General features: G+C 41.4%; 1 protein-coding gene across 2 annotated transcripts in view; it reads right to left on the minus strand.

Moving 5' to 3' along the window:
- LOC144754950 (synaptotagmin-15-like) overlaps window positions 1-12,384 on the minus strand; it is a 724,047-nt gene that overhangs the window by 386,896 nt on the left and 324,767 nt on the right. For both annotated transcript variants that reach the window (XM_078643310.1, XM_078643309.1), the window contains exon 3: window positions 11,853-11,995. In XM_078643310.1, the coding sequence (XP_078499436.1) occupies window positions 11,853-11,995 (143 nt within the window). The remainder of the gene's footprint in view (window positions 1-11,852; window positions 11,996-12,384) is intronic.

Consider the following 12,384-nt stretch of genomic DNA (forward strand, 5'->3'; position numbering starts at 1 on the left):
CTGCTCTCCACAGCTACCACTTGGATAGCTTTATAAGGTTATCTTTGACCTCTGAAATCACCATAAGGGTTGTTTGGACTTTTGCAAGGTGCTCACTTTAATTAGTGCACAGCATATACCAGGCCAACTTCTCACACACGCTGTCAGACCTCTCCTCAAGAAACCCTCTGCAGACCCCAGTTATCTTCAGAATTACCGCCCCATCGTACTACTCCTGTTTCCCAACAAAGTCCTGCAGAAGGCCATCAACCTTCTGCTCACCAAACACCTGGAGAGAAACAACATGCTAGACCCCTCCCAATCAGGTTTCAGAGCCAACCACAGCATCACGACTGCCCTGATTGTCATCACTGATGACATCCGCAACCTACTCTACAGAGGATTATTGGCCTCCCTGATACTTCTCAACCTCTCCAAATCCTTCAACCCCATTTCCCACCCCACACTCATCAAAGGACTGCACCAGATTGGAATCAAATGAGACACACTAAAATGGATGGCATAATTCCTCCTGGAACGCACACAGAGAATCCGCTTCCCCACCTAACCTCGCAATCCAAGAGCACCATGTGTGGCATCCTCCAAGGTTCATCCGTCAGCCCCCCTCTTCAACATCTACATGACGCTGCTAGCCAACATCATCAGAACCCCTGATATCAGCATCATATCCTACACCAATGACACCGTGCTCATCCTCTCGCTCTCAGCAGACCCCACTACAACAAAGACCAACTTCCGCAACTGCATGAAGAACGTCGCAGTCTGGATGAAGGACAACTGCCTGAAGCTCAACATCTACAATACCGAATTGCTGATCTCTGGCAGCCATACCTCCCTCTGGAATGAAACCTGGTGGCCTGTGGGACTCGAACCAACCCCCACTCCAAAAGACCACGACCACAACCTTGTCCTCATCCTGGACAGCAAACTCACCATTAAACCCCAGATCAACACTGTCTCCTCGGCCTCCAACACTCTCTGCATGATCTGAAGAATCTTCAAATGGCTCCCCACAAGCATGAGGGAAACAGCCACGCAAGCCCTAATCACCATCCATCTCAAATACGGCAACACATTGTACGCAGACACCACCATCAAACTCATAAGAAGGCTCCAGGCGATACAGGACTCAGCAGTCGGACTCATCCTGAACCTTAACAAACAGGCCCACTTCACCCAGACCCTCCACTAGCTCACCATCCAGAAAAGATGCCAATTCAAGCTACCTACAATGCCCTAAATGACCAAAGACCAGGGTACATGAACCACTGCCTGAACTTCCACCAACCATCCAGAAACCTTTGCTCCACCTCCCTTGCCCTAGCACATACTCTGCGCATTCGTTGAAGCTACAGTGGAGGACGCTCCTTCTCTCACCTCGCTCCCAAGTCCTAGAATGCCCTCCACATCCCAAAATCACCCTTGCTGCCGGAATTCAGGAAGAAACTCAAGACCTGGCTCTTTGACTAAGCCCAGAAACCCAGCGCCTGGACACCCTCAAGGAGGATAAGTCACTCTATACATTAATGATTGACTAGGTGAAAGCACTGAGAATTTCAAGACAACCCAAAGTGGCAAAACAGTAAACATGCGATCAGTTAACAGGGATTCCTGAGAGAGGTGCAAAGAAGCACTTATGGAGCTGTACAGCCTAATTGTGGTGGGAAAGTGCAAAGGCTTTATTTTTGAGAATTTCTAAAAGTGGTACCAAAGATGGCAGTGGGGAGGGAAAGCAACTACGGGAAGCAGGAGGAAATGCAGGGTAATGTAAATAAGAGTACAATAAGAACTCAAGGCAGAAACATGGGAACAAAACATCCCATACATGAGAGGGAAAAGTGGAAGGAAGAAACAAGATGTAGGTGGTATTTATTTAAAGTGGGATTGGTGTGGAACATGCTTCTGGCTGTAAGTATAATAAGGAGGAATTTAAGTGATTAGTCTCTGAAGTAGGTTGGAGTATGCACCATCTGAACAAAGAGGATAAAGTGGGAATTTATTCAAAATTGATACAGACAAGCAAAGATGAGTAGGGCTATCTGAATGGAAAGGAACAGCTGGTGACTAAGCTGATGAAATCTAAACCCAAGTGGTCCTGCTGTTGCAGAATATAAATGGTCATAGGGAAATTAAAGTAAGCTTGTGTTCATTTACAAAAAGAGAGACCTCACAGACAATATCTTAATGCAATGACACGTGTTAGGTAATGAATGCCGATTTTTGGGAAGAGATCGCTAAACACTGTCAATGCAGACAGACAGTAGAATAATATGGGCCCCATGGACCCTATTTCAAATAAGGAAAAAACACTCCTGGTCTCCCTAGACAGGTTTACTATCAAAATATAACCATTATTTTAGTAATCTGGATATCATTCTGTCTGCTGCCACTGAAACTCCTGCTCTATAGTTACAGGCCTGCAAGCAGATTTTACAATGGGCGGACTCATGATTTTTGAAGCCAAAATGGTTTATTTTTATCTGTCAACTTTTTTCACTCCCTTACTGCGGCACTGTTCAGCATATCACACGCACCAGCATCGTCCTGCCACCGGCGACGCAACTACACCGCTGTAACCCGCCATTTCGACATGCCGGTACGCCTGACCCTAATATGGCACCACAGAGAGCATTACCTGTAGTCACCCTGGCCTGATTTTCAGCACGAAGGCCTAAAACAATTACTACCCTACTCCCATAGTTCGATTCCAACCGCTGATACTGTTGACACTGTTCTTGTACCTGGGACGTTAATGCAGGGTTGGAATCCGCCACGGATATTGACATGTTGGTCAAAGGATGTGTGAGTAATAGTTTCACACTTCAGTAACTTTGAAATCTTGTAGATAAACCATACTGCTATGCAGAACAACAAGTGGCGAAGCAAATACAATAAAATCTCACTGACCCTTCTCAGACACAGTGAGGCTAAACTTAGACAGCAGATCACTTCTCTTGCTGGCCACTCTGCCTCCCTCTACGCACTCCTAGCCTCTTTTTTGAACCATTTGGCACAATAGTCTGGTAACCCTGAGCCTTTCTACCACTTTTACAGTTGTGAAACTGCTGAGGCCTAAATCATGGCAGAAAAATACCTCAAATCATCACAAAAATGATCCAAGGTTGATAACCCACCTCCAGATTCGCTGATAAAAGGAACAACGGGCATTAACACCACCATGATTTTAAAAAAACTGGCTGACGTCCATAATCAAACAATATCCATAAAACAAATACGGATGTGATGCAATTAGAACTAAGCACTGTAAGAGCGAACATCAGTAACATTAGCAACAAGCTCTCAGATGCAGAATAACGAATCAACATTGTGAAAGCGCATCATCCAAATCAGAAAAAGAACTCAAAATACTCCGAACGTCCATGACAACCCTTCACAAAGAGGTTGCGGAGGTGGAAGACATGAACAGCAGAGGCAACCTGCAAATCTTTTGTATCTTGGAGGGTTGAGAGGACTCTGAAACCTTCTGCATCACATTCCTGGAAAAATGGCTTCCACAAGCCACCGGCCTAGCCTTCACCAAAGAATTTGAACTTGAATCTGCCCACTGTTTTCCTTCATTCAAACCAGCAAACAAATCAACAACTCGTCAGATCATCGGCAAACTGCTCAGCTTCCAGTACACAGAACTGATCTTCGGCTACATGCGCAAGCATAATAATATCTTCTGGAATGGCCATAAAATATACATTTTCCAGGACTATTTAAAGTCAACAGTCGAAGGGAGGAAAGGTTTCTTGGCTTTACAACCTCGTCTTAGAAAGTTGAACCTACTATTCTCATTTGCTGGCCCAGCAAGATTCAGTATTCAGGTGGATGGTAGACACCATATCTTCTCAGATGCAAATGACATCTCTACATTCTTAGAAGAACGGGATGATCATGATATGGAAGCCCAACTCTCATGTTCTAATAAAAGAAAAATCTGATGTTCCGGAGATTCTAATGCACACGCAACTCTAGCTAGAACTTTTTCCATTCTCGCTATGGATAAGAATCTGATCTATTTGTCTTATCTTGTCTATATGACAACATGTTGATTGGAGGTTAACACACTCTCTATTGTTGACTGTTAGTAGCTTAGTTACAAACTTTATATGTCTACTTTCCATATTACCTTTCACTGTTCACTGATCCTTCTGATCACTCGGGTTGTTTACTTTAGAACTTCTTAATACATAACCTCTGTCAAAAACTGCTCATGCTTATATCAAATCTTTTCATAAGCCTGTGACACACACCCATACCTAGACCTACACCTGCACCACATTACATTCCAGAGAATGCACGTAATATCATGTTCTTACAAATCACTTGTTTCCTCACACCGGTTTTTCCGCTATGCAACATAGTCCAACTAACATGGAAGTCTACCCTATAAGTTACCCGTAGTGCCTTCAAAGGATGCTCATATGCAAGAGTGTTCTTCATACCTAATTCACTTATGACCAAAGGTTGTCCTTTTGATTACCTTTCAAGTTGATATGTATTCACTGCTCTGAAGGCCAAGGGCTGGCGTCTTTCTGTTGTCTCCTCAAATTTACCTCTTGTCAGTGGGAAGGGTAGGGTGTAGGGGAAAGTTTGGGGTCTTTTTTGTGGGTTTGTCTTCCGTTTGTTTTCTGATGTTTCCGTATGTTTAGTACCTGTATTGGTTTCTTGGATTATTTTTACTGCACCAAGGATTATGTAGACAGCGAAGTATGGCTCATTTTAAACCTAATTTACGCTCAGTATGCACGACTCAAACCTTGTTTAAACAGTGTTCAATGCCATAGTGAGCATAGGACACAAGCTATACACCACTCACCTCTTGTGACACACTGCATCTCAGTCTCCCCACAACTTGATGATCTTGACACGCTAAACTTAATCAGTCACCGTCAATCGCATGATAACGAACCCAACCTTAGTACAAAATCTGAAAATTGCGTCACTGAAAGGTAAAGGCCTTAAACACCCAGTCAAGAATAAACAAATTGAGAACTACCCTTTTAACCTTAAGGGAGATCTTATACCACTCCAAGAAACTAAAATTGGCCAGAGAGAAGCTGCCTTACTTAACAATAGATGGGCAAGTGAAGGCATTTGTTTCCCCGCTATAAGTAAAAATAATGGGGTCATAACGATTATCTCAAAGAACTCAAATCTCACTCTAATATCTCATCAAAATGATGAGGAGGGTGGACTAGCTTACACAAAACTCAGCCAGAACTGAAAATACATTTACCTCCTCTACCTTTATGTCCCAAATGCTGATGTGCCAGACTTCTGGGACTCCCTAAAAATATTCCTGGTGATGAAATAATGAAAGTGGCTGGAGATTTTAATGTCCCCTTTAATTTACCTCCAGACAGACAATCGAAATCCCTTTGCCACTCTTCAAAATGTCACAAGTCCTTGTTAAATAGCTGCACCAGATTCATTTTGAAGGACTGTTAAAGACTGCAACACCCTGACACCAAGGATTACACCTTCTTCTCACTCCCACACTCCTCATATTCGAGAATTGACTACTTACTCACATCGAATGCCCACACTCACCTCATTGACCAGACTGACATACTCTCCTGACTAATATCAGACCATTCTTGTATATCTTTGACAATCACAGGGACTAACACCAAACCAAAAATAGCATTTGGCATTTTAATGAAGAGTCAATATAAGATGACGGCCACACATTGTACATAGAAATGACTATCCTTAATTATATCAAAGAAAATAACTCACTTGATATTGCGATACCTACCTTTTGGGACACATTAAAACCTACAATTAGGGGCACATTAATAGATATTCAAGTGAAACTAAGTTAAGAACCTAACAATAAGATAGGCACCCTGGAAAATGAAATTAAGAAACTTGAGGTTCTCCACATCGCAAATCTTGACTCCAGCACCCTCACACTTTAAATGGACAAATAATATGAATACTGCAGACAATTAATTGAGAAGGCAGTGGTCTGGATTAGCAAATTCAAGGGCCTGAAACTCTGTGAGGCAAATAGTGTAGGGAAAATGCTTGCATCCTATCTTAAACATAAACAAAACTAAAAGCAATTTAACTGCATCAAAAATAAACTGAGTAACATACAAATAGATCCCTTAAAGATTCTAGACAAGTTCAAAGAATCCTACGAATCTTTATACCCGGCTGACTCTCAGATCTTATCCGAGTCCTGCAGATACTATGTAGGCAACCTAAATCTATCACAACTGTCCCAGGCAGACAGAGTGAAACTTAACTCTTCCCTCAGTGTAGAAGAAATACAACTAGCAATTAAATCCCTTAAATCAAGCAAAGACTGAGGCCCGGCTGGCTTAAGAGACATTTTTTACAAAACATTTGCACCCTCATTTATCCCCATAATTGTGGACCTTTTACACCATTTTGCTGAATTTGTTTCCACATCTGGAACAGTAAGTGAAGCCTCAATATTTTAATCCCAAAGGACGGTAAAGACCTAAACCTAGCAAAAAAACTACAGGCCTCTCTCCCTAATTAATTTAGATGCCAAGATATATATACCAAAATCTTGTCCAAATGCCTAGAACAGTTCCTCCTACCTAAACTGATTAGTGGATCTCAGGTAGGCTTTATGAAAGGTCAAATGTCAATGATAATACCCGACTACCTTGTCATGTACTAGAAAGAGCCAAAACATTGCCCTCTGAAATGGTGTCCATCACAATAAATGTCAAAAAGGCATTTGATAAAGTCTTGTAGGTCTTTCTCAATGAAACCTTAGCAAAATACAACCTTAGAAATGACGTTATCAAAATAGTAATGCCCCTGTACAGTACCTCCAGCACTAGAGTGAGATCAGGAGGCCTTGTCTCTTCATCTTTCAAATTAGAGAAGGGCACTAGACAGAGATGTCCTCTCTTCCCCTCTTTAGTTAGCTGCTCCTCTAAAATATCCAGAATATCCGGCGTTAATTCAAATGATGTCATAATTAAGGTAGAGGCGTACATGGACAACATTTTGAATATGACAGATAATGCTCGCCCATCCATTGAAGCATTTATTAATACAATTGAGAATTATGCTCTGGTTTCCCGGCAAATGCAAACAATCTAATTCAAAACGTAGAGGCTAACCAGCTCACTAGAGAGTTCTGCAGCCCTCACATTCAAAAGGGCACCTCCTGGATCGTCGTATATATTTTCAAACGTTTCTGAGTTAAGGACAAGCACCCAAATCCTTCTGTACTGGTCGGATCATCACATTATCCCTTTTTAACTAAACAAAATCGGAAGTAAACCTACACCTACTAGGCTGCGTCGAAACTTGGCTAAACCAGATTAGTATAATTGGAAATGCCTACTTTCCAGCTCTGTTCCTACTTCATATGAGATATGGACTAGATGCATTCTATATGCAAAGACTGAATAGAAAACTCTTTAGAGCAAATAATTCCTAAAATAATTCAGAAAAACAATTGCATGTCATCGTGGGCCCCTTTCTTCACCAATGAGCTACTCATTAAAAAAAAAGAATCTAAGAGCAAGGAGATAATTTGGAGAAAACACTTTGACACAGCCAGTAAAAAAGTTTACAAGGACACAGTAAAAAAAATACCATTATGCTATCAGGAAAGCTAGGATAGCTTTTATAGTACAACGTTTCGTAATTCAGTCAACTCAGTAAAATAACTTTTTAAAATTGTAAATTCATTTATGAAGCATCCTACTTAGTTAGTAGGATCAACACCATCTGAAGCCAGATGCAATATTTGTGCCACTTTCTTTTTATAGAAAGTTAATAAAAATTGAGCAAATCTGCCAGAGTATTTCAAAATCCTAAGGATACCTCTTCTCCCGAGAGAGAGAAGGTTAAGGTGCATTTGACCTCCTTCTCAAAAATTAAAACCTAAGATATAGAAAGCCTACGCAAATCAATTAAGTCAGGTTAAACTTTGGACTCCACACCCCACAGTATTCTTCGGAAAGACGGGAAAAGTTATTTGTCCTGTTCTGGCGAACATAATCAATTATTTCAAAAGCAGTGAAGTACCGCAGGCATGGAAACATGCAATGGTAAAACCACTTTTTCTAAAACACTCCATTAATTCCAGAAAGCTACAGACCAATCTCCCTGCTTCCACATCGGTAAAATTGCAGATCAATTCATTATTAAAAACCTATCCTCATTCTTTGGGAAAAAAGGAATTCTCTATTACACCCAAATAGGTTTCCGAGCAGGCAACAGCACCAAGACGGCTCTGCTAGCCGTTACTCATGAACTCAAATTGATTTTAGATGTGAATGGGTCAGCAGCATTTATACTTCTCAATCTAAGTGCTGCATTCGATACAGTGTCTCATTAGACATTTATCAGGAGACCGGAAGAAGCTGGTATAGTGGTTAATACCCTTAAATGGTTAAAGCCTCATTTCTACAGAATAAAAGTTTTCAGGTTTGGGAGGAAATATTCTGCTCGAAAAGGCTCACCTTGGATAATGGGGTGCCACAGAGCTCATCCTTAAGTCCCACCCTTTTTAATGTTTATGTTCAACCACTGGCAGACATCATAATGGGACATGGTGTTTCAATTGTATCATATGCGGATGATAACCAAATTACCACCTCTCTATCACCTGACCCAACAGCTCACACCACCCAGATTATCAATTCTCTCAGAGATGTCACAGACTAGATATCCAGTAACAGTCTTAAACTTAATGGAGACAAGACTGAGGTGTTGGTGGGTGGCACCAACCCCTCCCTCTGAAATGAATTACAAGGCCTAACTATTTAGGAGATTTACCCCCCTCCTCCCCAAGAAACTGAAATAAAAAGTCTGTGTTTTTGGATCGATTGCCATCTTACCATGGAGGTCCAAGTTAAGAAACTAGCTGCCAGCTGCTTTGGTCTACTCAGGACCTTAAGGAAGGTTTTGAGCTGGCTACCTCAGGCCACTCAAAGAACAATAGTTTACAGCCTAGTGCTCTCCCGCCTTGATTATGCCAACTCAGTCTACCTGGGAAGCCCTCTATATGTGATCAAGCGCCTTTCAATTGTTCAGAATTCTGCAGCCCTCATTCTGTTAAAGATTCCAAAGCATCACTCTGTTTTGACCGCTCTGGCAGGGTTACATTGTCTGATGGTTCTCAAGAGAATCAAATGTAAATCCCCCTGTTTCGCCCACCGAGTGATTTAAAATAAAATTTCTTCTCTGATTCAGTGGCAGCTAACTACCTATAACCCCAAAAATGATTACGCTCTGCAGACCATATACTCTTCACTATCAAAAATAAAGAAATCCAGGAGTGGAGGGTATTCGTTCAACTACCTGGCACCACGGCTCCGGAACTCGCAGCCTTTATCCCTGAGGATGACCGAGGAAGAAACATAATATTTAGGTAACTGCTCAAAACATATCTTTTTGAATGAGTGGCTTGCCTGAACCTCTGTGACGGACATGATCTTCAATGATGGGAGGCCGTTGGGTAGCCATGTGCTTTACAAATCCCTAGCATAGCATAGAATACAACCTCAATACACAATTCGGAAGTGAAAGGCCTAATTAAAATCTGCTCTAATGAAGTCATAGGAAACCCCAGCCTTGCATGGCAATCTGGTGACCTAACATATCTAGGGATAGAATTGCATGCAGAACTAATGGATACCCCAAGCCCAATGAGAAGATGAACCTACAGAAAGTTCAAAACTTTCGACGGCTGGAATCCTAAATTCATTATCTAGAGTGGATGCCATAAAAACGATAATAAGACCTATAGTAAATTACCTTAGATCCATGCTCCTACTATCCCTTTCAGATGACTTCCACAGTAGACTAGACAAAGTTTTATATGCCTTTATCTGGCAAAATAAACGTCCCAGGACCTCCTTCAAAAACCTAAATCTCCCCACCTCCCTTGAGGAGAAACCCTTGAAAACCTCAGAACCTACCAAACAGCATTCAAGCTAAACTGCTACATGTGGTTTTATCCTCCACAGGACTACACTCCAGCTTGGCTTCTAGTCAAAAGAGCAATTCTAGAAGATTCTCATCCCATTATGCTACTCTCCACTAAACATAAACCCTCCTTACCGGCGAAACAAATTTTCCAAAACATCAAAAAGGCTTTGGTAATACTAGACGCAAACCTGAAAGTTCCGATAAAGTACTCTAACATGGTTTCTCTATGGAATATCACGCTATTTGGGATAAAGGGCACTCCACTTTATTGGAAAACTTGTTCCTCTAAAGGGATCCACTTTTTGTCACAATAAGGCCCAAAAACCAACCCACTCTCCTTTAGAGAACTATAGATTCAATTTAACCTAGAAAACATGGATTTTTACGATTTTCTTAAACATAAATCCTGTATATCTGAGCCCAATCTAGATTCCCAAGACCCCTCCCTTCCTAAATTGATTGTTGTTGCCAACAGATGGGGCGACCAGGTCTTCACTTCTATAAACTATTACAACCAACCTCCACACGTTTAAACAGGGGCATACAACGAAAAGGAACAAAAATAACTCTATTTGCCAAGAGGACTGGAACTCGATATGGAAACCGGTCGTTACTCATAATGTAATACCAGCACTCTCCCATTCTAAGGTATGGCTCCAGCATAGACATGTTTAGGACATCTTCCTGCCTCCATAAAGTTAGGCTTTAAGATGACTCAACTTGTTGGAAATGTAATAAAGAAGCTGGCTATTTACCACATGCTCTCCTCCTGCAGCACTATCAATACGTTGTAGGACAGAGTATACGGGTTTCTCTCGTCACTTTTTGACTTACAGATTAAACGCAAATTCCAAACTATCAGTATGGGGTTTCTTGACCCTTGCCTAACCTGCCCTAACGATGCTCTACTACTAGATATTCTGCTAACAGCAGCATGTAGGTCCATCCCTACCAAGTTGAAATCCACTGCGGCCACCTCCTTCAAGTCCTGGCTCAACTGAATTACACATATAAGAGGCGCTGACAACGTTGCCTTACAGTACGCCCCTTGAAAATCACATGGGAGAAGCTTGACACCTACTTCCCTAACATTGAACTCCCACGAGTCCTCACCCTGAATATACACCTTACTTTCTCCTCCACTTGTCAGTCAAATATTTGCTACCTCTTCCCCCTACGGTACCACGAGCAGTGCGCACATGTCACTCTTGCTCCCACCCTCCAACAATACTTCAAGATCTGTGTGCTTTTTTCTTTATATAGTGTCTTTAAATGCTTTCTTAATCAACTGTGGTACGTTCTTAAGTATGTCTGTAAATGTCACATTTGGAGCGTTATTTCTTTATAATGTCTTAACATAGTCACTTGTAATGCATGTGTTTTATCACAATCCTACGCTACTGATCCTCCTCTGCCAGGTGTGTTTCATGTATGATTTACTTTTTTCTTGTGTAAGCTTGGGTTTTTCCAGACACCTCATGCAAAGTATGCCTCCTCTGTATTTGGTTGTTTTATCCTTTGTTTGGTTTATGTTTGTTTCAAGCAAAAATCTCAATAAAATTCTTGGAAATAAAAAAAAGCAACTCTATAGATATGTGTAAGATGATAACCAAGCAACAAATGTGTTATACGTGTTTAATAATGGTTCCACAACTCATTTTCTTGTTTTTGCCCCGAGACAAACACCTGTCTGTAGTTTTGACTTGAGGAAAAACTGTTTGGTCCACCATACACAAGCAGGAAAATAGTGCAAAATGGTTGTGCTGTTTTATTACACTAGTTCATAGTTTGTGTTACATGGCCTTGGGGCGGATGTTGCAGCGCCCCAAAAACTTTAGTGACACATGTTAATACTGTGCCATGAAACCCTAACAGCCTTGGACATGGCACATCACACATGCATTACTTACCCAGAGCGTGGAAGGAAGACCGTGGCATGATCTCGGGGGCGACGTAGGGCTCACAGTCATCTTGAATCCGCTCTCCGTTCTTCAGATCCACCCAGTCTCGCCCGTGAAATTTCGGGGGTACAATGAAGGGCACACTTTTATTCCTGAGAATAAAAACAAAACTGTTCAGCACAAACTATTAGAAGAAGAATGTGTTTCAATCATGTCAGCACAACTTTAAAAAATCCGGAACGGACATGCCCAGGAGCTGCAAACTGGAAAGTCAAACTCATTGTCCCACAACTGCAAAAAACAGCAGCGGTGGCGAATAGCGATAGGAGTTTGATGACTTCCACACCGACCAACGACATTTTTTTCAGTTATAGAAATAACAGCAGAACAATTTAAAAAAATCCTTTTGCTTCTGTTAGACTCATAATATTAAAGGGGAAATAATGACAATAATATGAATGATAATAATCGTAATCATATTTTTTGCTTTTCAATACTGGTAAAAAATGCTGATTTCTTATTGCATACCTCTGTTAAGGTT

This window comes from Lissotriton helveticus, chromosome 5_1 (assembly GCF_964261635.1).
Source record: "Lissotriton helveticus chromosome 5_1, aLisHel1.1, whole genome shotgun sequence".
NCBI classification, from domain to species: Eukaryota; Metazoa; Chordata; class Amphibia; order Caudata; family Salamandridae; genus Lissotriton; species Lissotriton helveticus.